Genomic DNA, 27,725 nt, shown 5'->3' with positions numbered 1-27,725 from the left:
ATTTCGGAAACTGCTGGATCAGTTTATTTTTTCGTAAGTTATCGGTCTCAACTGGAGCTGACTGTTCAAATACTGTAAATAGCGTTATTATGTTAGTTACTAATATACTGCTATTACACTGTTGCTACACTCTTATTACACTATTGTTGTTATTATTATCATCATTTTGACATGGAAACATTAATACTGTATCTAAGCTTAATTTACATTCCATCAATGTGATTGCGCGTGCGCATCTACAGCCTGCAAGCAGCATTGCCTTCCGTAGCCTGCAGCAGGCGTGCTCGCCGTTTGCAGCAGTGCCCAGCCTCTCTCTGCGAAATAATGCTTTTTGTATTCCCGCATGCCGTTTGTTTTCTTTAATAAAATGTCAAGTGCAGGCAAGTCATAGTCTTAACCGTCATGGTCTATCGTCGATACAGTAGGTTGACCTAGCTCATACGATCCTCATCATCAAACGGTGGGTACTCCGCTCTGGCGTCATGCATGCACTGCCACAGCCGGGGAACCAACGCTATATCAAGGTATAAACAGGATGAGGCCTATTTGTTAGACCCCGACCAACCCATCTCCGCTCAACGAGAATATCATCGTGATGGCCGATGATGATGAACAACAACAACCTGGTCAGCTGAAGCCCAACTCGGGATTGGGCTCTCTTCCAACGTTAGTACCAGGACTACAGGGCCCCGAGGCCAATGCGTTGCAGTACAAAATAAAGAATTCAATTTGGTAAGATATATATTTATGCATTCAATGGTCAATACACACACACACTCCACTTGGCTAGTTTATAAATTAGCTACGGTGCTGCACAGCTACAAAATGATGACAGCTCGGGGTCTCGCCTGTCTTCTACCTTAACTCACGCCTTCTCGTTTAGGTCTTCGATTCGTTAGCTAATCAATATGTAGCTAGCTAATAGCTAACTACATTGGTGTGTATTTAAGTAGCTAACGTTAGCTAGTAGTAGAATATTAATTGAGTTTAGGTTCGCTAGCTAGCTAATATTGGTTTTCTGTCCTTGTTGCTGGGGCTGGCTGTGAAATAATTGCTGCTAGCTAATTAGCCAAGCTTGCTAGACAATTTACCAGACATATTGAAAAAGCTATTGCTCTTAACTGTCTCTACACAAGCTCTGTAGCCTGCTAGCTACATCATCAGATAGCTACATAGTTATAATTATGTATGCATAGCCAAAGGAGGCCCAATGACACCTGAGTCCTATGCACTGACACTCGTCTATTATCAACAATAGTCATACATTTGCAAGTATGATTAGTCAGCTATAGCTAGGTAGGTCCCTGACACAAATTATCCATAATGTCATTAAATACAGTGTTTGTGTATAACATGTACTGTTCCATATTATTGGTGATGAGACCTGTCAAAAAATATAATTCCTAGACCCAAATGCACTGCATTGTAGAGATCTGAAATAATTTTATATGATTTAAATCTACCATGGCAAGGTGGAATATTCACCACATTGCACCTGTTAGGGCTGGGTGATATGCCGAAAATATCATATCAAGGTATGTTTAACATTTTTGACGGTATGATGCTTTTTTGAAAAATAAAAAGTTCTAAATATGCTTTATGAGTAGTGAGTGATCCTAGTGTGACATCACATACATTATAAGTGATTTCAATGGGTCTTTCTCCATTCTGATTGGTTTATACTGTTCAATTCGACTTCAACCTAAAATAATTTCCCGCATTTCCATAATTTTTTTGCGTTGCTGCACTCATTTTGGGATCATTTCCACACTGCCACGTAGGGCTGCACGATATGGGCATAAAAAATCAAGGCCTTATTTTTAACAAAATGTTGCAATTGCGATTTGGATCTGAACATTTGGGTGAACAGTTAGAAATATAATGTTTATTCTAATTTTATAGTTAGAATATAAATAATAAGGGTCTCCCGAGTGGCGCAGCGGTCTAAGGCACTGCATCGCAGTGTTTGAGGAGTCACTACAGACCCGTGTTCGATCCCAGGTTGTGACGCTACCGGGAGACCCATGAGGCAACTGGCCCAGCGTCGTCCGGGTTAGGGGATGGTTTGGCCGGCCGGGATGTCCTTGTCCCATCGTGCTCTAGTGACTCCTTGTGGTGGGCCGGGCACATACACGCTGACATCAGTCACCAGCTGTACGGTGTTTACTCTGACACATTGGTGCGGCTGGCTTCCGGGTTAAGGGGGCAGTGTGTCAAGAAGCAGTGCGGCTTGGCAGGGTCGCATTTCGGACGACGCATGGCTCTCGACCTTTGCCTCTCCCAAGTCCGAATGGGAGTTGCATCGATGGGACAAGACTAACTACCAATTAAATATCACGAAATTGCAGAGAAAAAGGGGGTAAAATATAGATATAAATTATAGTGGGCACTTTGAATACAGCATTTGACATGACAACGAATGAAAATGCCATTTTACAGGGCAGGAATCAAAGTGTTGGTCAGTGTTCCCTAGGGGACCTTATAATCTTTGGCTACATTAAATGTTTCATCATGTAGCCAACATATTCATGCTTTGCCTATAACTCTTTGATTTAGAAGATACTGTTGCACAAACAACATTCTGATTTAGGCCTACAACATCACTGGTATCAGGCTGTATTAGCTAGCTACGTTTGCCCTGACTCAGTATATTTTATTAGCTAGCTAGCCAGCTAACTAACGATTAGCGGCTAACACGATTTAGCTAAAACTTGCTAAGAAAAGACAAGCTAGCTGTTTGCAGATGTAAGAAACACAAACTAATAGTGTAATTATAGAACGCTTGTGGATTTATATTAAGAAGTAAAGTGGAAGCAGCATCGTTGCCATCAACATCGTTGCATGTGCTGCATTGCCCATGCAGACTGAACGCAAGTGTCTCGTGGTCAAGCAACAACAAATGCGCTGCTTGAGTGGCGGGGGACGGGGCTAGGTCTGTGTGGAAAGCGGCATGGATAGAGAGAGAGAACGGAGAGGGATGACTCAAGTAACGGTGTAAACAAAAATATATATATGTTACACATGGCATATGACATTTAACAAACCAAAACATTCAAATACAGTTATAGAAGGTAAAGTAAAAACCCAAACCGGTCCGTGCATCAATACCGGTATATTGTAACATATGGTATACCGCCCAGCCCTAGCACCTATCAGTTCAACACGGGTGCATAGGTTGTAGGTAGGCCATGGGGGAAAGAGATCAATTTGAGATGCATACACAAATGTTTTCTGTGAGATTGAAGGCTTTTGAGAACATGTTATGCTGCTGTCTTGTTCCCCTGTCAATATCTCCCTTTCTTTCTCGCTTTCTCTCTCTCATTGTAGCAAATCTGTACAATCAAAAGTGGACAACATATTGGTGAGTAGAGTTGTTATTAATATATCGGCTTTGATGCAGCGTGAAAAACAACAGTTTAGCTTTTAGTTAAAGGTGCTCATGTGCCGGTGTGCACCAATTTAGCAATCGCTTTGACTTCCTCGTGAGTTTGTGAAGAATATGGCTCAGATATGACTAGGGCAACGACTGTCTTTCAGTAACACTTTATTTAAAAGCTGCTTTATAACTGGGTATAAGCATGTATGAACCTTCATAGTGTCATAAGGCTTCATAAGCCTTATAAGCTATCCAGGGTTGGGGTCAATTCCATTTAAATTCCAATTCAGAAAGTACACTGAAATTCCAATTCTCTTCAATGCTTTTCAATAAGGACAATTTTGTATTGGAATTTTGTTTACTTTCTGGATTCACTGGAATTGAAATGGAATTGACCCCAACCCTGAAGGGATCACTGGCTTTATTACAATGTAGCTACCTTGTCTGTCAACATTGAGAGCATGACAGAGTGTCTGTCTGTCTGTCTGTTCTAGCGCTGGACTGATGTCGTCATGCAGTCTAAACCTGGGTTGTGTTCATTATGGCACACTGTAGCGAAAGAAAAAAAAACGGAATTTAAAAACAATCTGTTCTTATTGGACCTTATAGAGCCCCACAGTGGAAGTGTGTCATAATACCCATAATACCTAGCGGTCAAACAGGGAAATGGTTCCAATCGTTCATTTTTCCCGTAGCGGATTTTAGAAACACTTAAAATAAGGGCCGTGTTCGTGTAGGCTAATCCTGGCAGGGCGTTTTGATAAACATCTAAATCTATCTAGGACAAGGTAACTTTTATCAATATATTCGGCTCTATTTACTCACAGATTCGAAAATGCAAATTAGCATCAAGGTAGACATCATGCAAGACTACAAATCCCTGCAAGCTCCTGCACGTCATCTCTAGCTGACATCTTTGCTAACAGGTGTTGTGTCAATTTAAAACTTGCACAAGACAGTTCGCAGAATTATCCGTGTAAAGGAGTTTTGCCAATTTATTAATTACTAAATTTAGCTAAAATAGTTCATCCAGAGGTTCTTCCCTTTGCCTCGATTCAGCTGTCTCGTCCAGATCATGGCATTTGTAGTTCTTTAGTCATTGCCACATTATCAGCTAATTAGCATTTTTGGGGGGGTAAATACAGGAAAATATATTGATAAAAGTCACCTTTTCCTAGAGACATTTACACGTTATCAAAACGTCACGCAAGAGTAAGCCTACATGAAACATAGCCCTTATTTTAAGTGTTTCTAAAATTCTCTATGGGAAAAACTATTGGAACCATTTCTTTGTTTGACCGCTAGGTATTATGGGTAATTTGACTTTATGTCCAGTTCCTCCCTGTTTCAGTCCGTTTTCTTCTTTTTTTGCCTTATATAACGAACACGACCCTGGTAATAAACCTAACTCATATAAGGAGGACCCAATTAATATGTAAGCTTAGACCTACTTGTGTCAATCATAACAGAATGAAAGCAGACTATAGCTAGCCTATATCGTTAGAAAAGACAGTGCCAGGCGGTAGCTAACAAGCACACGGCATGCTGGTAGTGGTGGAGTCCAGTAAAAAAAAATATATATATATTCTCCGCTGATTGGCTGACAACTCTCACCTCGTTCATAAGTATGCGTTCCCCTAACAACAAAGAGGCGAATAGAAAAGGAAGAGGTGAGATGAATTCCATTCTCAGAAGCCTATTGAAAAGGAGCTGGGGTGGAGTCTGTTGTGATGTGGAAATCAAAGACATGCTGTCTGTGTGCACACTGACAACACCTCTATATACAACATGCATAGTGTTTTTTTTGTTGATTATCATAATATCTAGGCTACATTTACATTACATTTGAGTCATTAGGAAGCACTCTTATCCAGAGCAACTTGGCTACAATCAGGTACATTCAACTAAGGTAGGTACAGTGAGGGAAAAAAGTATTTGATCCCCTGCTGATTTTGTACGTTTGCCCACTGACAAAAAAATTATCAGTCTATAATTTTAATGGTAGGTTTATTTGAACAGTGAGAGACAGAATACCAACAAAAATATCCAGAAAAATGCATGTCAAAAATGTTATAAATTGATTTGCATTTTAATGAGGGAAATAAGTATTTGACCCCCTCTCAATCAGAAAGATTTCTGGCTCCCAGGTGTCTTTCATACAGGTAACGAACGGAGATTAGGAGCACACTCTTAAAGGGAGTGCTCCTAATCTCAGTTTCTTACCTGTATAAAAGATACCTGTCCACAGAAGCAATCAATCAATCAGATTCCAAACTCTCCACCATGGCCAAGACCAAAGAGCTCTCCAAGGATGTCAGGGACAAGATTGTAGACCTACACAAGGCTGGAATGGGCTACAAGACCATTGCCAAGCAGCTTGGTGAGAAGGTGACAACAGTTGGTGCGATTATTCGCAAATGGAAGAAACACAAAACAACTGTCAAACTCCCTTGGCCTAGGGCTCCATGCAAGATCTCACCTCGTGGAGTTGCAATGATCATGAGAACGGTGAGGAATCAGCCCAGAACTACACAGGAGGATCTTGTCAATGATCTCAAGGCAGCTGGGACCATAGTCATCAAGAAAACAATTGGTAACACACTATGCCGTGAAGGACTGAAATCCTGCAGCGCCCGCAAGGTCCCCCTGCTCAAGAAAGCACATATACATGCCCGTCTGAAGTTTGCCAATGAACATCTGAATGATTCAGAGGACAACTGGGTGAACGTGTTGTGGTCAGATGAGACCAAAATGGAGTTCTTTGGCATCAACCCAACTTGCCGTGTTTGGAGGAGGAGGAATGCTGCCTATGACCCCAAGAAACCATCCCCACCGTCAAACATGGAGGTGGAAACATTATGCTTTGGGGGTGTTTTTCTGCTAAAGGGACAGGACAACTTCACCGCATCAAAGGGACGATGGACGGGGCCATGTACCGTCAAATCTTGGGTGAAAACCTCCTTCCCTCAGCCAGGGTATTGAAAATGGGTCGTGGATGGGTATTCCAGCATGACAATGACCCAAAACACACGGCCAAGGCAACAAAGGAGTGGCTCAAGAAGAAGCACATTAAGGTCCTGGAGTGACCTAGCCAGTCTCCAGACCTTAATCCCATAGAAAATCTGTGTAGGGAGCTGAAGGTTCGAGTTGCCAAACGTCAGCCTCGAAATCTTAATGACTTGAAGAAGATCTGCAAAGAGGAGTGGGACAAAATCCCTCCTGAGATGTGTGCAAACCTGGTGGCCAACTACAAGAAACGTCTGACCTCTGTGATTGCCAACAAGGGTTTTGCCACCAAGTACTAAGTCATGTTTTGCAGAGGGGTCAAATACTTATTTCCCTCATTAAAATGCAAATCAATTCATAACATTTTTGACATGCGTTTTTCTGGATTTTTTTGTTGATATTCTGTCTCTCACTGTTCAAATAAACCTACCATTAAAATTATAGACTGATCATTTCTTTGTCAGTGGGCAAACGTACAAAATCAGCAGGGGATCAAATACTTTTTTCCCTCACTGTAACTAACTGTGGTAATGACAGAGAAGCAGATTGGTTCCCATGGTCACAGAGATATACTATGTCTGTCCATCAAAACATGTTTTGTTTCCCCCTCTCTATCTTATACCTCGCTCTTTACATTTTACAGCAAGATGTTGAGAAGTTTACAGACATCGAGAAACTCTACCTCTACCTTAAGTTGCCTTCTGGTCCCAACAATGGCATTGATAAAAGGTAACGTCTTCCCCTTTTCTCTCATTTAGTTGTATTTGATTTGATAATTTAAAATACATAAAATATTACACCAAGCGACAGATATACAGTGGCCTTCAGAAAGTATTCATAACCCTTTCACTTATTCCACATTTTGTTGTGTTACAGCTTGAATTCAAAATTGATGATTTTTTCCCCCCCTCTCTCACCCACCTACAGCACAATACCTCATAATGACAGTGAAAACACAATTTTTGAAAATGAAATACAGAAATATCTAAATTCACACCCCTGAGTGAATTCTTTGTAGAAGCAAAAACCTTCCTAGTCCTTGCCGATGAAAAGCATACCCATAACATGATGCAGCCACCACCGTGCTTGAAAATATGAAGAGTGGTACTCAGTGATGTGTTGTGTTGGATTTGCCTCAAACATAACGCTTTGTATTCAGGACATAAAGTTAATTTCTTTGCCACATTTTTTGCAGTTTTTCCTTCAGTGCCTTATTGCAAACAGGATGCATGTGTTGGAATATTTGTATTCTGTACAGGCTTCCTTATTTTCACTCTGTCATTTAGGTTAGTATTGTGGAGTAACTACAATGTTGTTGATCCATCCTCAGTTTTCTCCTATCACAGCCATTAAACTCTTAACTGTTTTAAAATCACCATTGGCCTCATGGTGAAATCCCTGAGCGGTTTCCTTCCTCTCTGGCAACTGAGTTAGGAAGGATGCCTGTATCTTTGTAGTGATTGGGTGTATTGATACACCATCCAAAGTGTAATTAGTACCTTCACCATCCTCAAAGGGATATTCAATGTCTGCTTTTTACATTTTTATCCATCTACCAATAGATGCCCTTCTTTGCGAGGCATTGGATAACCTCCATAGTCTTTGTCGTTGAATCTGTGTTTTCACTGCTCGACTGAAGGACCTTTCAGATAATTGTATGTGTGGGGTACAAAGATGAGGTAGTCATTCAAAAATCATGAGTCCATGCAACTTTTGTGACTTGTTCAGCAAATTTTTACTCCTGAGCTTGGCATAATAAAGGGATTGAATACATGTTGACTCAAGATATTTCAGCTTTTCATTTTTAATTAATTTGTAAAAATGTCTAAAAAGATAATTCCACTTTCACATTATGGGGTATTGAGTGTAGGCCAATGACACAAAATCTAAATGTAATCCATTTTAAATTCAGGCTGTAACACAACAAAATGTGGAAAAAGTCAAGGGGTGTGAATACTTTCTAAGTATTCTGTATCTCATTGTCGTTTATTATTATTATTGCTGTGCTGATTGTGGTGCTCGCGACGGCTTTCAATTTGTCTTGGATTACATCTTTTTCGGTGGCCTGATAATATAATTTTACCTCAGCTGTTTTTTGATCACAAGCTGTATTCATATTTCGGTGCATTTGAAAAGAAACTGTCTCCAATTCCTTTTGCATCAAAATTCACCACTTCGGTCTCGGTCTTGTGATCTTATGCTAATGTCCGTTGACATAATTGTTTATTTGTATCATTAATGAAGCGATACTAGTATAATGATTGATTTGCTATTATACCCAGTTTTCTGTGTCCTTAATTATTATTATTATTATTATTTTTTAAATCTCTTGTCTATCTACCCGTCACCTCAACCCTCCAACACTGCAACATCACTAGGACTGAGATTCAGAGAGCCTCCACTCCTGGACTATGGTACTTACTACATTACACACACACACTATTTATTGCAAGAAATCGATATATAAAATCGGAGACTGTTTTTTTTTTTTTTTTTTTACACACTGCCTTGTCTGGTCAAACACATCACAAGAAAAAGTATCAGTTTGAATATTGTTTTGCCACTAACCTGTTTGTGTTGTTGTAAATTTAACCGTTTCAGTGACCAGAGTGGCATGTCGTCCAGCCGAACACAGCAGATGTACGCTTTCAACTGGATCCGGAATCACCTAGAGGAGCACCCTGAGACATCACTGCCAAAGCAAGAGGTGTACGACGAATACAAGTGAGTATGACCTGTACATAGGGTTGAAAAGATTCCTCGAGTCAAAAGACAATAAGCAGGTCATCCTGAATCCTCCAACTAGGATTTCTGGAAAACCTGGGAATTTGGGGAAATTTACGGGAATTTTGCAACCCTACTTGTGTTCTCAGTACAGAATTTCCATTAAAGTGCTTTCTAGACTAGGTTTAAACTGTGTCTGGGAAAGCAGCCCTTGAGTGGAGTATTAGTAGTGGTAGTAGTAGCGGTAGTAGTAGTAGCAGCAGCATTAGTAGTAGTAGCAGAAATACAGTGGCTAGGAATGACACCTATTAGTGGAGGACGGCTCATAATAATGTCTGGAACGGAGCCAATGGAATGGCATCAAACACCTGGAAACCATGTGTTTGATACCATTCCACTGACTCCACTCCAGCCATTACCACGAGCCCGTCCTCCCTAATTAAGGTGCCGTCAGCCTCCTGTACTACAGATTGTATTGTCATAATGCATGTTTATCATGTTGTGAATGTGTTTTAAAAAAAAAAAAACATGTAAAAATGTAGTAGTAGTAGTAGTAGTACTTTTAGTAGTAGTGGTTGTGGTATTAGTAGTAGCAGCAGCAGCATTAGCAGCAACAGTAGTATTAGTAGCATTAGTAACAGCAGCAGTCGTATTATTAATAGTAGCAGTAGCAGCAGTAGTAGTATTAGTAGCAGTAGCATTAGTAGCAGTAGTAGCAGCAGCAGTAGTAGTATTAGTAGCAGTGGTAGTAGTATTAGTAGCAGTGGTAGCAGTAGCATGAGTAGAAGTAGTAGTAGTATTAGTAGAAGCAGTACTAGTATTAGTAGTAGCAGTAGTAGTATTAGTAGCAGTAGTATTAGTAGCAGTGGTAGCAGTAGCATTAGTAGAAGTAGTAGCAGCAGTATTAGTAGCAGCAGTAGTAGTAGCAGTAGCATTAGTAGCAGTAGTAGTATAAGTAGCATTAGCAGCAGTAGTAGCAGCAGCAGTAGTAGTAGCATTAGTAGCATTAGCAGCAGTAGTAGCATTAGCAGCAGTAGTAGTATTAGTTGGAGTAGTAGTAGCAGCAGTAGTAGTAGCAGTAGTAGTAGTAGTAGTAGCTGTAGTAGTAGCTGTAGTAGTAGTAGTAGAAGTAGTAGCGGTAGCGGCAGTAGTAGTATTAGTAGAAGCAGTAGTAGCAGCAGTGGTAGTATTAGTAGCAGCAGTAGTAGTAGAAGTAGTAGCATTCGCATTAGTACTAGTAGTAGCAGTACTAATAGTAGTAGTAGCATTAGTAGTATTAGTAGCAGTAGTATTAGTAGCAGTGGTATTAGTAGCAGTAGCATTAGCAGTAGTAACCATAGTAGTAGTAGCATTAGCAGCAGTAGTAGTATTAGTAGCAGTAGCATTAGTAGTAGCAGTAGTAGTAACGGTAGCAGCAGTAGTTGTATTAGTAGCAGTAGTAGTATTAGTAGTAGTCGTAGCGGTAGCAGCAGTGGTAGTATTAGTAGCAGCGGTAGTAGTAGAAGCAGTAGTAGTAGTAGTAGCATTAGTAGTAGTAGCAGTAGTAACAGTAGTAGTAGTAGCATTAGCAGCAGTAGTAGTATTAGTAGTAGTATTAGTAGCAGTAGCAGTAGCAGTAGTAGCAGCAGTAGTAGTAGCGGTAGTAGCAGTAGCAGTAGTATTAGTAGCAGTCACATTAGTAGTAGTAGCATTAGCAGTAGTAACCATAGTAGTAGTAGCATTAGAAGCATTAGCAGCAGTAGTAGCAGTATTAGTATTAGTAGCAGTAGCATTAGTAGCAGTAGTATTAGTAGCAGTAGCATTAGTACTAGTAGTAGTAATAGCAGTAGCATTAGTAGTAGCAGTAGTATTAGTAGCATTAGCATTAGTAACAGTAGTAGTAGTAGCATTAGAAGCATTAGCAGCAGTAGTAGTAGTAGCAGTAGTATTAGTAACAGTAGCATTAGTAGTAGCAGTAGTAGTAGTGGTAATAGTAGTAGTAGTAGCAGTATTAGTAGCAGCAGTAGTAGTAGCGGTAGCAGCAGTGGTAGTATTAGTAGCAGCAGTAGTAGTAGCGGGAACAGCAGTAGTAGTATTAGTAGCAGTAGTATTAGTAGCGGTATTAGCAGTTGTAGCAGCAGTAGTAGTTAGTAGTAGGTAATGTTAGTAGTAGTAGCAGTATTAGTAGCAGCAGTAGTAGTAGCGGTATTAGCAGTTGTAGCAGCAGTAGTACTTAGTAGTAGGTAATGTTAGTAGTAGTAGCAGCAGCAGTAGTAGTAGCGGTAGCAGCACTTGTGGCAGCAGTAGTAGTTAGTAGTAGGTAATGTTTGTAGTAGTAGTAGTTAATAGTAGGTAATGTTAGTAGTAGCAGTAGTATTAGTAGCAGTAGTAGTAGTAGTTAGAGGTAGCAGCTGTAGTTAGTAGTAGTTGTTCGTAGTAGCAGTTAACTACTGTTAAGGGAAAGGGGGATTTGTTTACATATTATTCACTAAAGAATCATCAAACTTTAGTGTGTTTCTTTCTGTTAAGTGTTCAGATCAATCAAATGTATTTTATAAAGCCCTTTTCACATCAGCAGTGCAGAGGCAGAAATACAGTGGCTAGGAATGACACCTATTAGTGGAGGACGGCTCATAATAATGTCTGGAACGGAGCCAATGGAATGGCATCAAACACCTGGAAACCATGTGTTTGATACCATTCCACTGACTCCACTCCAGCCATTACCACGAGCCCGTCCTCCCTAATTAAGGTGCCGTCAGCCTCCTGTACTACAGATTGTATTGTCATAATGCATGTTTATCATGTTGTGAATGTGTTTCAGGAGCTACTGTGACAGTCTTGCCTACCACCCACTGAGCGCTGCAGACTTTGGAAAGATCATGAAGAATGTCTTTCCCAACATGAAGGCTCGCCGCCTGGGCATGAGAGGCAAATCTAAATACTGTTATAGTGGACTGAGGAAGAAAGCTTTTGTTCACATGCCTTCTCTGCCCAACTTGGACTTACAAAAATCAGACGACGGGGTAAGTTTACATGATGTCTTTTTCTTTTAGCCAGGAAGTGGCCATAATCATTTCAGAGTAAGTACATGTAGATTTCAGGGTTGGGGTCAGTTCCATTTCATCAGGGTTGGGGTCATTTCCATTTCATCAGGGTTGGGGTCAGTTCCATTTCATCAGGGTTGGGGTCAGTTCCATTTCATCAGGGTTGGGGTCAGTTCCATTTCATCAGGGTTGGGGTCAGTTCCATTTCATCAGGGTTGGGGTCAGTTCCATTTCATCAGGGTTGGGGTCATTTCCATTTCATCAGGGTTGGGGTCAGTTCCATTTCATCAGGGTTGGGGTCAGTTCCATTTCATCATGGTTGGGGTCATTTCCATTTCATCAGGGTTGGGGTCAGTTCCATTTCATCAGGGTTGGGGTCAGTTCCATTTCAATTCAGTCAATTCAGGAAGTAAACCGATATTACAATTCCAAATCTAATTGATAAACAAGTTTATGAAAATTGGAGTTGGAATTTCAGTTTAGATCTGAATTTAAATGGAATTGACACAAGTAGATCCACCCTAACTCCAGACAGGATATCAGATCTGAAGGACCTCTTCCCTACTAACCCTCTTCCCTCATCTACCCCCAGTGTGAGTTAATGGAGCCGTCGTCTGGCCAGTCTCCCAGTGCAGAGGATGAGATGCGCTCAGCGGCCTGTGGCCTGGTGTGTGAGTGGGCTCAGAAGGTCCTCAGCAGACAGTTTGATGCCGTGGAGGACCTGGCCCGCTTCCTGCTCAACAGTCACTACATAGGAACCAAGTCCATGGCTGCCCTCACCGTCATGACTGGGACTCCCACAGGTAGGCATGGCTAATGGGGATGGTGGTAAGGATGACCTCAGTCAATGGGGCTCAACTGTCAACGGGGTTGTCACCTGTCAACAGGGGGCTCAGCTGTCTGTTGACAGGGGGCTCAACTGTCAACAAAGAGGGCTCAACTGTCTTGCTCATGTATCAAGCTCTAGTTGAAGACGCTAGTTCTGAAGATTCAAAAAACGTTTTAAACTCTCAGGTGTGTTGACTCTGAAAAGTATTGGTTACTTCTCATCTGTATGTCTCATCAGGTCTGAAGACGCCCACGCCAACCTCTGCGTTCGTGCCCACGTCCGAGGCCTCGTCCTTCCAGCCGGTGAAGACGCTGGCCTCTCCCTCGGTGGACGCCAAGCAACAGCTCCAGAGGAAGATCCAGAAGAAACAGCAGGAGCAGAAGCTCCAGTCCCCCCTGCCTGGAGAGGCCCAGGGACAGAACCAGGCCAGGAGGGCCGAGGCCAGCACCCCAGGGCCAGCTATCCCCTGTGGAAGTCCTGCTCTCCTCTCACCACAACCTACCATTGGCATAGTGGTGGCAGCTGTCTCCAGTCCCATCACGGTAAGAAGGGGTTATTAACACACACACACACACACACACACACACACACACACACACACACACACACACACACACACACACACACACACACACACACACACACACAGTTGAAGTCGGAAGTTTACATACACCTTAGCCAAATACATTTAAACTCAGTTTTTCACAATTCCTGACATTTAATCCTAGTAAAAATGCCCTGTCTTAAGTCAGTTAGAATCACCACTTTATTTTAAAGAATGTGAAATGATAGTAGAGAATTATTTATTTCAGCGTTAATTTCTTTTATCACATTCTCAGTGGGTCAGAAGTTTACATACACTCAATTAGTATTTGGTAGCATTGCCTTTAAATTGTTTAACTTGGGTCAAATGTTTCGGGTAGCCTTCCACAAGCTTCCCACATAAGGGGTGCATTTTGGCCCATTCCCCCTGACAGAGCTGGTGTAAGTCAGGTTTGTAGGCATCCTTGCTCGCACACGCTTTTTCAGTTCTGCCCACACATTTTTTATAGGTTTGAGGTCAGGGGTTTGTGATGGCCACTCCAATACCTTGACTTTATTGTCCTTAAGCAATTTTGCCACAACTTTGGAAGTATGCTTGGGGTCATTGTCCATTTGGAAGACTAATTTGCAAACCAAGCTTTTAACTTCCTGACTGATGTCTTGAGATGTTGCTTCAATATAGCCACATGATTTTCCTTTCTCATGATGCCATCTATTTTGTGAAGTGCACCAGTCCCTCCTGCAGCAAAGCACCTCCACAACATGATGCTGCCACCCCCGTGCTTTACGGTTGGGATGGTGTTCTTCGCCTTGCAAGCATCCCCCTTTCTCCTCCAAACATAAAGATGGTAATTATGGCCAAACAGTTCAATTTTTATTTCATCAGACCAGAGGACATTTCTCCAAAAAGTATGATCTTTGTCCCCATGTGCAGTTGCAAACCGTAGTCTGGCTTTTTTATGGCGGTTTTGGAGCAGTGGCTTCTTCCTTGCTGAGTGGCCTTTCAGGTTATGTCGATATAGGGCTCGTTTTACTGTGGATATAGATACTTTTGTGCCTGTTTCCTCCAGCATCTTCACAAGGTCCTTTGCTGTTGTTCTGGGATTGATTTGCACTTTTTGCACCAAAGTAAGATAATCTCTAGGAGACAGAACGCGTCTCCTTCCTGAGCGGTATGACGGCTGCGTGGTCCCATGGTGTTTATACTTGCATACTATTGTTTGTACAGATGAAAGTGGTACCTTCAGGCGTTTGGAAATTGCTCCCAAGGATGAACCAGACTTGTGGAGGTCTATACTTTTTTTTCTGAGGTCTTGGCTGATTTCTTTAGATTTTCCCATGATGTCAAGCAAAGAGGCACTGAGTTTGAAGGTAGGCCTTGAAATACATCCACAGGTACACCTCCAATTGACTCAAATGATGTCAATTACCCTATCAGAAGCTTCTAAAGCCATGACATCATTTGGAATTTTTTCAAGCTGTTTAAAGGCACAGTCAACTGAGTGTATGTAAACTTCCGACTTCAACTGTACCTGGCCTGCTCGCCTCCCTACCTCTGAGGAAGTACAGTTCCCGCTCAGCCCAGTCAAAACTGTTCGCTGCTCTGGCACCCCAATGGTGGAACAAACTTCCTCACGACGCCAGGTCAGCGGAGTCAATCACCACCTTCCGGAGACACCTGAAACCCCACCTCTTTAAGGAATACCTAGGATAGGATAAAGTAATCCTCCTAACCCCCCCCTCCCCCTTAAAAGAGTTAGATGCACTATTGTAAAGTGGTTGTTCCACTGGATATCATAAGGTGAATTCACCAATTTGTAAGTCGCTCTGGATAAGAGCGTCTGCTAAATGACTTAAATGTAAATGTAATGTACGCACACAGATCAGACAAGATTGATAATGGTTCGTCCAGATTTGGCCAGTGTAGGCCGTCATTGTAAATAAGAATGTGTTCTTAACTGACTTGCCTCGTTAAATAAAGGTTAAATACACTACATAGTCAAAAAATTCCACAGAAATAAACCAGATAAGTGTTTTTCGCGTTTAATGCTAATAGTCATAATTCCTAATCGGACATGTTCCACCGTGTCCGTTGTCCCCCCCCCTGCAGGTCCAGAGGAGCAGGCAGCTGATGACTTCCCCTAGCCCGGTGGGATCCGCCGAGGGGAAGGTCCTGCCAACGGTCAACTTCCAGGTGGTCACCCACACCCAGTCTCTGACCCACAGGCAGTCCCCGAAGACGCCCCAAAACATCTCAGCCAGCCCCGTTGGCGACCGCCTGGCCAGGCACAGGTAACAACCACAATAAGGAAGTATAAACTCCACCGTCAGAACCAAAAACCTAAGGTTAGGCATAGAGGTCAAATTAAGTGAGGTTAAGGTTCAGGAACAAGGGTTACGTTGGGTGTAGTTTCAGCGGGGTTAAGGTAAGGTTTAGGGTAATGCGTTATTGTTCTGCTGGTTAAATTGACACTGTCTAATAGACATTAATTAACACGAAATCTGTAGTTTGTGTTAATCTATTTCCATCTCCTGGAACCACAGGTACCCCCAGATCCTCCCCAAGCCCTCAGCCACAGGGGCCATCACCCTGCGTTCGCCTCCCACCCTGCTCATCACCAACAGCCCCATCAAGACCCACCACGTTGTCAAGATGACCGCCATCTCTCTGGCCCCTAGCAACACTCTCAGTACCAGCAGTAACAGTATGGTCCTCAGGCCAGCTTCGGCCGGGGTGGGAACCACCACCACCACCACCACCTTTACCACCATCGCCGCCCTAGAGGAGGTCCAGCAACATGGACAGAGCCAGGGAGGCCCCCCAGCCCCAGCCACCCCCCAGTCCCCTGCAGCATGGCCTGGCGCCCCACCCTCCACCCCTATTCCCACAGTGGCCCCTGAGGCCATCATCACTGATAATAACCCGGGCTGTAACTCTGATAAACGGAGCACCATAAAGCAGTCCCCCTGTGGGGCCAAGGGTCCAGAGAGAGCCACCAAGTACCGGGCGGCCAGCGAACCCTCGCTTATGGTCAAATGCTCACCAGGACCTGACAGAGTGACCGACAGGACCAAAAGCGTCTCATTCTCCTCCACCTCTCCTCCAGCTGCTGCCACCAATGCAGCGATCAAGTGGGCGGGGCCTCAGCAGGACAGCAATAAGAGCATCATCGCCACCACCTGTCACCAAGAAAGTCCTTTGTATCTGACCGTTGCTCCCTCGGCCAATCAAAATGCTCCTAGCGTCAGCGGAATATCCTCCTCGTCCAATGGCTCGTCGGCTGTTACCTTATTGTCCCCTAAAGACTCCTCGTACGGGGCCAAGAACCCCAGGAAGCGGGCCGGCCCCGGGCTGGATTCCTCCCACGTCATTCCTGTGAAGCGCGTCTTCATCTCCCAGCAGCCTTTGAGTGTGACCTTTGACCCCAAACCATGGGTCCCAGCTAGACCTGGCACTCCTGCCAGACCTGAGAGCGCCCCCTGTCGAGTGACGGTGAAACAACACCTAGTGCCCACGAAGATCCTGGCGCTGTCCGACTCGCCTGTCACGAACGCAGAGATCTCCTCCCTCTCCCTCTCTTCCTCTCAGGCTGTTGTCAGTGTGAAGCCCCAGGTCTCCTCGTTGCTGGTAGTGAAACGCGAAGACCCGTCCTCTCGAGGACTAACACTAAGCACTGTCAGCAGTCACACCAGCAGCACTGCAGCCCCTGATAGCACCACCACCACAGTGTCTGAGCAGCAGCAACACTCTGAGGCTTCTGTCTCTGTGATGGCAGTAGGAGCACAGCATCAATCTGAGGCCTCTGTCTCTGCGATGGCGGAAGGAGCACAGCAACACTCTGAGGCCTCTGTCTCTGCGATGGCGGTAGGAGCACAGCAACACTCTGAGGCCTCTGTCTCTGTGATGGCGGTAGGAGCACAGCGTCAATCTGAGGCCTCTGTCTCTGTGATGGGGGACATAAAGAGCACAATGTGGGAGGAGTCAGCTGCGGGGAATGCGGAAGAGCTGCAGAAACAGACCTTCAGTCAGAATGTGAGTCTAAAGTTGTGTTCGAATACCCATACTGTGTACTACATACTATTAGTATACTGTAAACCAACGGTATCCTTTCAGTTGAGCATTCTAGCGCTTCGCCTGTCTACCGGAAGTTAATGCTGTTGCTATGCAACTTCTTGCTAGCATAACAAATTATTAGCTAGATATTTTACGACTTCATTAAAGATGTCCATTAAGAACGCACAATGACTATAACACTAAGCTACCGCAAAGCTAAGAATGACTTGAACAATCAAGTCAATAGGTTGCGTTTGTAAATTAACTCTGGCTATCTACTCCGATTTCAGCGCACTCTCGTCCGAGTGTGCCAAAGTGCAGAATAACTTTACAAACAAATTTACAAACACTCAACACCCGTTGAATATGGCTGGTGTCAGTAAACGTTTGCAAAAAAGCATAATTAAATTGTTTCCAGCAGCACAGTTACAGTCACCAACGCTCTGGATAACATGAAAACAGCCTAACCAGCTCTGCTAGGGTGAGTTAAATGGTCAGAGAGAAGTGTTCTCTCATTTGTGTCTGGAAGAAGCTAGCATGCTAGCCAACGTTGTACAGTTAGCTTGGGTGCTTGACTGCCGTTGTGAGGTCAGAACGCTCGGATCAACCCTACTCCTCGGCCAGAGCGTCCAGCGTGAGCACTCCTTGAGCGAAACGCTTTGAATTTACGAACGGACAATCTGACAAAGCTTTGATTTTACTAACGCACCCTGAATTTACGAACACACCCTTAGACCCTTAGTAGCCAACTAACGTTAGGTAGCTAGTTAACATACCGGTACATACTACTGTAATGATATGCGATTCGTAAGACTAGCATAGCTAACAAATTGTCAGCCAACATAACTTATTTGAAAAGTCGTTACTTTATTACATTGCTCAACATTTTCTTAACATTTGTCATAAATATTTAAAGCAATGAATTTGTATCCGCTCTCGTCAGTCTGCATATTTTCCGCCATTTTCTTCAAATTTGAAAACATTTTGAAGCCACGCCCATTTTATGAAGAATTGCATTATGGGCCCTAAAAGCACGGAAATACTGTCCACTGCTTGTATACTTCGTATTTTGGTGAATGTAGTAAGACATCCGGGGACTTTTGGCATACTAACTCTATCTCTATCCATACTTTGACCAATAAGCATACTACATACTCTAATGTATGTCACAAATAGTACGGTTATTGCGGTTAGTATGAGTATTCCAACACAGTTTATATGTGTGTCCCTCTATGTCTATGTATAGTGCTAACTGTTTTAAATAGATAAGAGTTTAGAAAAGTTATGTCATTCCACAATATTTTAACAGAGGACACCTTACTGATTAAAATGTAATGTACCCTTTTTAATCATCCTCTTGCCTACCTCATTTGAACACACACTGTATATATACTTTTTTTCTATTGCGTTATTGACTGTATGTTTGTTTATTCCATGTGTAACTCTGTGTTGTTGTTTGTGATCGCACTGCTTTTGCTTTATCTTGGCCAGTTCGCAGTTGTAAATGAGAACTTGTTCTCAACTAGCCTACCTGGTTAAATAAAGGTGAAATAACTAGTCTACCTGGTTAAATAAAGGTGAAATAACTAGCCTACCTGGTTAAATAAAGGTGAAATAAAAAAATCCTTGTAGGGTAATGTCAATGAAACATTGTCCCTCCTCTGATGGTCAATAAAGTTCTATTCTGCTATTTTCAATTCTAGATACCAGCAGACCACACCAAGCAGCAGGCCCTGGGCTCCACCATGAACCAACACCAACTCCCAAACATCATGTCCCAGACCTCAGACTCCTCTGATCAGTTATCTGGCCTTCACCAGGAGATGGTGGACTTTGCCTCCTCAGCCTCCCAGCACGGCTCCACCATGGACTACTTCTCATTTAACGATGATGATATGACCCAGGACAGCATAGTAGAGGAATTGGTTCAGATGGAAGAACAGATGAAGCTGAAGGGCCTGCAGCCGCTGTTCAGTAGCTGTGTGGATAATATCTCTCTCCAGGGCCAGCCTGGGGGCCCCCAGGGGTCCATCCTCAACACCCACCACCAGGGGGGTAGCTCCTCTTTCTACCAGTCTGCCCATAGCAGCACAACCCCCATCCAGACTCCCACCCCGACTCCCACACCGACTCCAACCCCGACCCCCACCGAGATGACTCTCGGTGGGCACGGGCTGACCAGAGAGAGCCCCTGTTGCCATCACAGCATGGCCCCTATCACGCCCGTGGAGGTCCCTCTAGGAGGCCGACACACCCCTATAAGCGCTCTGTCTAACTGTTCTAGCGGCATCCCGCCCAGCCCTGTGGAGTGCAGGAACCCGTTTGCCTTCACGCCTATCAACTCCAGCATGGCAGGGGGTTACCACGATGCCTCCGTGGTGTCTGTCTCCTCCAGTCCCATCAAGCCCATGCAGAGACCCATGGCCACGCACCCAGATAAGGCTAAACTGGAGTGGATCAACAACCGCTACAACAGTAGTGGTACTGAAGCTACTGGAGGAGTCGGAGCAGGGCCAGGGTCTGGGTTATCCATCTCTAACCACAGCCTTGGTGGACTCCTGCCTAGTTACCAGGATCTAGTGGATGACCATTTCCGTAAGCCACACGCCTTCGCTGTTCCGGGCCACAGTGGCCAGTCTTTCCAGTCTCAGTCCAGACTGCAGGATGGCGAACACTTCTCTCCCATCTCCCCGGTGCAACAGCAGATGACCAGCGTGTCGACCACGCCCACCAACACTCCAACCAAACAGGATGAGAGCTTTGCTGTGCCCGCCCCTTTAGACAACAAGGGCGGAGCCTCGTCGTCAGGCGGCGGAACGTTCCGTTGCCGTAGCGTCAGCCCCGCCGTGCGCCAGAGGACCTTCAGCGGTACCGGCACAACCCCCGGCACTGGCACAACCACTCAATTGGTAGTCTCCCCTTTCAGCTCCCCCATGACCTCCTCCGAGATACTCAGCTTCCTGTCCAACAGCCAATCGGTGGGCAGTAACCTCCACAGCATGGCCCAGCGCAGCCAATCGGTGCCCTTAAACATCATGATGCAGAGCGTTGTGGAGATGGAGCTACTTCCTGTAGAGATGCAGGCCATCCAGAGTAATGCCACTAAGATCACCAACGTCCTCCTGAGTAAGATGGACTCTGACGTGGACGACACAGTCAGGGGCCTGGGCATCAACAACTTCCCCTCCAACTACACTGCCCGCATGAACCTCACCCAGATGCTGGAGACCCAGTCTCAGAGCCAGGCCACCAATGGGAGCTTCACAACCGGAAGGGGAGGAGGTAACACCCACCAATCCCACCTTCAGCTGCAGACCGTCAGCTCCAGCCCTGCCTCCTTCGACCTCCAGCAGCATGGGGGCTACCTCACCAGCGCTGGAGGAGGCGGGGAGGGGATGAGCTTCTCCTCTGGAGACAACCAAGCACAATCAGGTCCTGGTGAGAACGTGGACCTGGAGCTCCAGCAGATCCAGGGCCTCCAAGAGCTTCAGGGAGACTCTGGACAACTCCAGACCCAGCTCCAATCCCAGGCTAGACTGCTCCAGAGTCCCCATCCCCAGCTCCAGGGCGGGCTCCAGCTTCTCCAGCCCCAGTCCCAGGTACTCCTCCAGCCCACCCCCACCCAGCAGCAGCAGGAGGACGACGCCCAGCAACAGCTAGACTTCAACAACACTGTTAAAGACCTGTTAGGTGATGACGGCCTCAACGTTGACGCTGAAGGCCTCAACCCCAGCTCTCAACTGGTCGGTCAGGTGGCGTCAGAGCTTAACGCCGCCGTGGTGTCCGACTTCACCAATGACATCAGGTTGACCTCCGACCTCTCCAACAGCATCACTGACCTGAACACACTGGACGCCAACCTCCTGTTCAATCCGTCCAATCAGCAGCAAGAACAGTACGAAGACGCCACACTGGAAGAGCTGAAGAACGATCCTCTGTTTCAGCAGATATGTAGTGATACTGTGAACTCCTCGTTCGACTGGCTAGAGAGCAAAGACCAGCCTACTACCGTAGAGATGTTGGGCTAATGTTGTTATTGACTGCATCCCAAATGGATGCTTATTCCCTACATAGTGCACTACTTTTCATCAGGGTCCATAGGGCCTGGTCAAACGAAGTGCACTATATAGGGAATAGGATGCCAATTCAAATGCGAACCGGTATTTTTAAATAAGTATTTATGGTTTCTGTTTTTGTTTTGTTGTCTTTTGTTTTGAACTGTGAGTAATTTGTATACAGTGCATTTGGGATAATATTCAGACCCCTTCACTTTTTACACATTTTGTTACGTTACATTCTTATTCTAAAATGGATTAAATCGTTTTTTTCCCTCATCAATTTACACACAATACCCCATAATGACAAAGAAAAAACAGGTTTTTAGAAATGTTTGCAAAATTATTATTTTTTAAATACCGAAATATTACATTTACATAAGTATTCAGACTCTTTACTCAGTACTTTGTTGAAGCACCTTTGGCAGCGATTACAGCCTCAAGTCTTCTTGGTTATGACACTACAAGTTTGGCACACCTGTATTTGGGGAGTTTCTCCCATTCTTCTCAGCAGATCCTCTCAAGCTCTGTCAGGCTGGATGGGGAGTGTTGCTGCACAGCTATTTTCAGGTCTCTCCAGAGATGTTCTCTCGAGTTTAATTCCAAGCTCTGGCTGGGCCACTCAAGGACATTCACAGACTTGTCCCGAAGCTACTCCTGCGTTGTCTTGGCTGTGTGCTTTGGGTTGTTGTCCTATAGGAAGGTGGACCTTCGCCCCAGTCTGAGGTCCTGATCGCTCTGGAGCAGGTTTTCATCAAGGATCTCTCTGTACTTTGCTCTGTTCATCTTTCCCTCAACCCTGACTAGTCTCCCAGTCCCTGCCGCTGAAATACGTCCCACAGCATGATGCTGCCAGCACCATGCTTCATGCTTCACCACAGAGATGGTGCCAGGTTTCCTCCAGACGTGACGCTTGGCATTCAGGCCAAAGAGTTCAATCTTGGTTTCATCAGACCATAGAATCTTATTTTTCATGGTCTGCGTCCTTTAGGTGCCTTTTGGCAAACTCCAAGCGGGCTGTTATTTGCCTTTTACTGAGGAGTGGCTTCCGTCTGGCCACTCTACAGTACCATAAAGGCCTGATTGGTGGAGTGCTGCAGAGAAGGTTGTCCTTCTGGAAGGTTCTCCCATCTCCACAGAGAAACTCTGGAGCTCTGTCGGAGTGACCATCAGGTTCTTGGTCACCTCCCTGACCAAGGCCCTTCTCCCCCAATTTCTCAGTTTGGCCAGGTGGCCAGCTCTAGAAAGAGTATTGGTGGTTCCAAACTTCTTCCATTTAAGAATGATGGGAGGCCACTGTGTTCTTGGGGACCTTCGATGCGCAGAAATGTTTTGGTACGCTTCCCCAGATCCTGTGCCTCGACACAATCCTGTATCGGAGCTCTACGGACAATTCTTTATACCTAATGGCTTGGTTTTTGCTCTGACACGCACTGTGAACTGTGGGACCTTATATAGAGAGGTGTGTGCCTTTCCAAATCATGTCCAATCAATTGAATTTACCACAGGTGGACTCCAATCAAGTTGTAGAAACATCTCAAGGATGATCAATGGAAACAGGATGCACCTGAACTAAATTTTGAGTCTCATAGCAAAGGGTCTTAAATACTTATGTAAATAAGGTATTGCTGTTTTATTTATTTTATAAATTTGCACACAAAAAACAACGACCTGTTTCTGCTTTGTCATTATGAGGTATTGTGATGTCAGTATGAGGTATTGTGATGTCATTATGAGGTATTGTGTGTAGATTGATGAGGACATTTTTTTATTGAATCCATTTTAGAGTAAGGCTGTAATGTAATGTGGAAAAGGTCAAGGGATCTGAATACTTTCCGAATGCTCTGTATATCTGTTTTTTATTACTGTTTGTTGGGGAAAAAACTTCTGGACTCTTGGCCATTTGTCCAGTGAAAAGTGCCAGCCTAACCAATCCAACTGATACGTTGCTTTATAGCACTGTTAGCCTAACCTCTCCCACTGTTAGCCTAACCTCTCCCACTGTTAGCCTAACCTCTCTATAGCAGCACTGTTTTTGTTGTTACCGGAATCACAGTACCGCTTAATTTCACCTTCCAATGAAATCAAAAATGAGTGCATTTCAAGTATTAGAAGGTATTTTAAAGCATTCCGTGAGACAATGGGCTGCATCTGAAAATGATAGCTTATTCCCTACATAGTACACTACTTTTGGCCAGGGCCTGCCTTTTGGCCAGGGCCCGCGTAGGCATTTCAGTGGCAGACTTGTTGAAAGGGATACATTTCTCAAGGTATGATGAATACCACAAAGTTAAACCATATCTTACATTTTATTGTCTACTCATTCAACAATGCAATATGTTCTGAAATCACCTAATACATCACCTAATACACTCTGACACACACACAATCACACTTATCACACATAATCACACAAACACACAATCAAAAATGAACTTCACCAAAAAATGTTTTCTGTAGGATGTTGTTATCCTTTTTTAGAAGAGTGCGTTTCAAAAGTGAATCCAAACCGAAAAATACAATATTGGACTTAGTAGGCAACTTAATGACATGCGCATTACATTGCCTGCCATATCCAAATACTAAATGGGTAGCGACCATCTGGGAGCTACCAGGTGCTGAATTCAAGACATTATCTTCATCATACATTATCATTATACCAAATCAATTGTACTGGTTCATATCTGAACAGCGTTATCCCACAGTGAAATCTTAAATCTCAAAGCCTATGCTACTTGTACCGTTCAATATGTGGAAATGGGAGGAAGATTAGATGATTTGCTAGTGCTGGTAGTCTATCTGGGGAAGAAAAAATATGTCACTCCTAGGAAGGGAAGCAACAACAAACTTGGCTGCCTTATTTCCAAAGTCCAAGGCCTTACACCATCTTTACAGACAGACTGTATATAATAGTATAGTAGTACATAGAATCTGCACATTCTAGAAGCGATTCTAGAACCAAACAGATTCTAGATCTAGAACCATCCAGAGCTTCACCATTCATATCAAGGCAGCTGTTTAAACTCTGATAATGTTTTCAATACTATTTCTTATGGTTCCTTTTTTATTTGCAGGGTCACTTAATGCATCCATACTGTATAAAACAAACCACACTGAGTGTGCCCTTACTTAGTATCAGTTGTAGATGGAGAATAATGTCGGAACAGGCAGACACACGTTTTAGTGGCCATGGTGTGTTTCTCACAGGCTTGAAAAATATTGGCCACGTCCCAAATAGCACCGTATTCCCTTTATAGTGCACTACTTTTGATCAGGGCCCTGGTCCAAAAGTAGTGCACTACATAGGGAATAGGGTGCCATTTGGCTATGGGCCATGGTCTAAAGTAGTGCACTACATAGGGAATAGGGTGCCATTTGGGACACATAGTTATATAAATGGTATGGCGATGGCTAAATATGTCATTGAAGGTAACAGGCTGCGAAGATAGTTGCATAGATTTGGTTTCTGGAGTTTGATGATGTCAACTTAAGATCTAGATACAAAACGAATCGTGATTGTCTTTCCCGGAGATCCAGCCTTATTTCCATACCAAAGAACAGCAGTTGTTTAAAAATAACCTAATTTTACGTTAGAAGTTGTAATATCGTAGGAGGTTGTTATACATGGGATTTGTAATCATCCATGCACTCCTAGAGACTTATGTTATCAGTGAAAAGAAACAGATATAACTTGGTGTACGTCCTTAATGGCACTCTATATAGTGCACTTGATTTTGACCAGGACACATAGGACCTTGGTCTAAAGTAGTGCACTATTTAGAGAATAGGGTGCCATTTTAGGGTGCCATTTGGAACACACTGTATAATTGTACGAAGTTTTGTTTCATTTTGGGGGGGAGAAAAGAAAAGAGGAGAAGCATCGAAAATCCATGTACAGCATGTTGCTAAGGAAACACTGGGCCAGACAGCATGTAAACGTATATGAAATGGTGGAGGTCCTTGTTGTTGCTAAGGAAACACTGGGCCAGACAGCATGTAAACGTATATGAAATGGTGGAGGTCCTTGTTGTTGCTAAGGAAACACTGGGCCAGACAGCATGTAAACGTATATGAAATGGTGGAGGTCCTTGTTGTTGCTTAGGCAACACTGGGCCAGACAGCATGTAAACGTATATGAAATGGTGGAGGTGCTTGTTGTTGCTAAGGAAACACTGGGCCAGACAGTATGTAAATGTATATGAAATGGTAGAGGTCCTTGTTGTTGCTTAGGCAACACTGGGCCAGACAGCATGTTGTTGAAACCATCACTGCTAGCCAGCCAGCTATGTGATTATAATAGGATGATTTGCTTGAATTTTGGCTATTGTTATTGTGGTAAAAGTCATAGTCAAAATTAAAGCTCCATTAATTTGTAAATAGGATAGGATACATAGAAATGTAATGTATCAAGAAAGAAAAAAAGACTACTATATTATGGCCATCATTCTAGCTAAGTAAAGTCTATGTGCCATTAAAGGAGAAGAAAAAAAGCTAAATGTATATTAGTCAAGATAATAGAGACTTGTGTGTGTTGTGTATGTTGCATTTCTGGCTCCTCGATGTATTTGTAAAAGTAATGCTGTCTGTTTGGTCTCTGGTTTGCTGATGTGTTTAGACTTTCCTTTTAAAGGTAATTGTTATAATAATAATAATAATAATAGGTCTCTGATGTGCTCTGAGCGAGAACAATAGCATGGTTTATTGATAAGAAAAAGAAAAAAAATCAAGAGTTATATGATATATATATTAGCTGGTTGCATACATTTCTGTAACATCATCGATTCTATAGACATTGTGTTCATGTTTTCAACAAACAAACTTTGTAGGTTCACTTTTTATTGCACTAAATTTGTATGATATGAAACATGGCTTTGTCACAAACCTTATAATGGACAAATGTCACGAGGGAATGACGAAATGAAGGCCCGCAACAACAACAAAAAACACAACAACAAAAAAATATTTTTTATGATCGAAAAAGAATTGTCATGTAGAAAATGACTACTATAATTGTCATGTAGCAAAAAAATGTGCATTAATAATGATCTCAGTGAGATTTACTCATTCTCATCCACGAGAATATAATCTAAGCGTTAAGGAAAAATAAAATGTTTAAAATGATTTAAAGAAAAAACGTTTAAAAACCTACCTGTTTCATTATGTTAAAAAATGACTTTAATACGTAGGCGTGCATGTGTTCATGATTTCTTTCCTACTACTTTGTATTGTTAGGTGCCTCCAATATGGCACCCTATTCCCTATATAGTGCACTACTTTTTACCTGGTCAGAACTGTAGTAGTGCACTATATAGGGAATAGGGTGCCTTTTCGGACGCATACTTATTAAGGTAACCACTGTCTGCTGTGGTAAGGGCTGGCTCTGTGTACCTGACTGGCAATGCTACTGTAGTACCTGACTGGCAGTGCTACTGTAGTTAACTTAATTACAGTGGGTTGTGCGGGTTCTGTGTACCTGACCGGTAGTGTTACTGTAGTTAACTTAATTACAGTAAGTTACATTATTTTACATTGTGGGCTGTTTACTTAATATAAGTTAATATTGTTCTGTGTGTATGGAGCTATGTTTCGTTAATGATTGACATATGTTTTTATTTTTACATACTTTTTTTTAAATGTAGCATTTGTAAAGAAATACGTTGTTTAAAAAAAAATCTAGATTTTTGGCATTACTACTATAAGGCACTGATATTTGAATTCAATCTTTGAATGAAGGAAAATTCTCCTCCATCTTTAGATGTACAGGAGTTCCAACTATAGAATTAGAATGAGTACTAATGATTCTATGGTTCCATCAAGCAGTGACTCTGTACGTTGTTAGTTCTGACTGACCCTGAGCCAGTACCAACTCAGTTTGACTATCCTGTTCATTCCTACCAGTAGAAGAAGCTCCCTCCCTCTGTTGTTGTCTGGTGTACTGTGTCATATGTACAGTAGCTTGTTAATATGGCAAAATAAAACATTCATGTTTCTTTTTTTTCAATGGAAAGTACTCACTGGTGAGATTTTTAAAGTGGTTTTAAAAGCCAATAAACTTTTTTTTAAAGAATCTTGATCTTTATCATGTTTGCTTCCTTTTGAAATGGTAAAGTTG

General features: G+C 43.2%; 1 protein-coding gene across 1 annotated transcript; it reads left to right on the top strand.

Moving 5' to 3' along the window:
* The first annotated feature begins 256 nt into the window (after positions 1-256).
* LOC139578083 (DNA-binding protein RFX7-like) lies at positions 257-27,680 on the top strand. Its single transcript, XM_071405268.1, has 11 exons — positions 257-732; positions 3,328-3,361; positions 7,026-7,111; positions 8,761-8,796; positions 8,984-9,106; positions 11,910-12,111; positions 12,725-12,935; positions 13,199-13,503; positions 15,615-15,796; positions 16,049-17,537; positions 19,262-27,680. The coding sequence occupies exons 1-11, from the start codon at positions 596-598 to the stop codon at positions 21,584-21,586; spliced, it is 5,130 nt and encodes a 1,709-aa protein (XP_071261369.1). The 5' UTR covers positions 257-595; the 3' UTR covers positions 21,587-27,680.
* The last annotated feature ends 45 nt before the right edge of the window (positions 27,681-27,725 follow it).

Source organism: Salvelinus alpinus, chromosome 6, assembly GCF_045679555.1.
Source record: "Salvelinus alpinus chromosome 6, SLU_Salpinus.1, whole genome shotgun sequence".
In the NCBI taxonomy this organism is placed as follows: Eukaryota; Metazoa; Chordata; class Actinopteri; order Salmoniformes; family Salmonidae; genus Salvelinus; species Salvelinus alpinus.
This window is presented reverse-complemented; position numbering and strand designations above follow the sequence as displayed.

What these genes read in the sequence shown, in the direction of transcription:
- LOC139578083 (XM_071405268.1), top strand. Translation starts at nt 596, where the DNA reads ATGGCCGATGATGATGAACAACAACAACCTGGTCAGCTGAAGCCCAAC. An exon ending in CATGACTGGGACTCCCACAG is followed by an intron (nt 12,936 to 13,198) that starts GTAGGCATGGCT and finishes ATGTCTCATCAG; the next exon opens with GTCTGAAGACGCCCACGCCA. An exon ending in CTGTCTCCAGTCCCATCACG is followed by an intron (nt 13,504 to 15,614) that starts GTAAGAAGGGGT and finishes CCCCCCCTGCAG; the next exon opens with GTCCAGAGGAGCAGGCAGCT.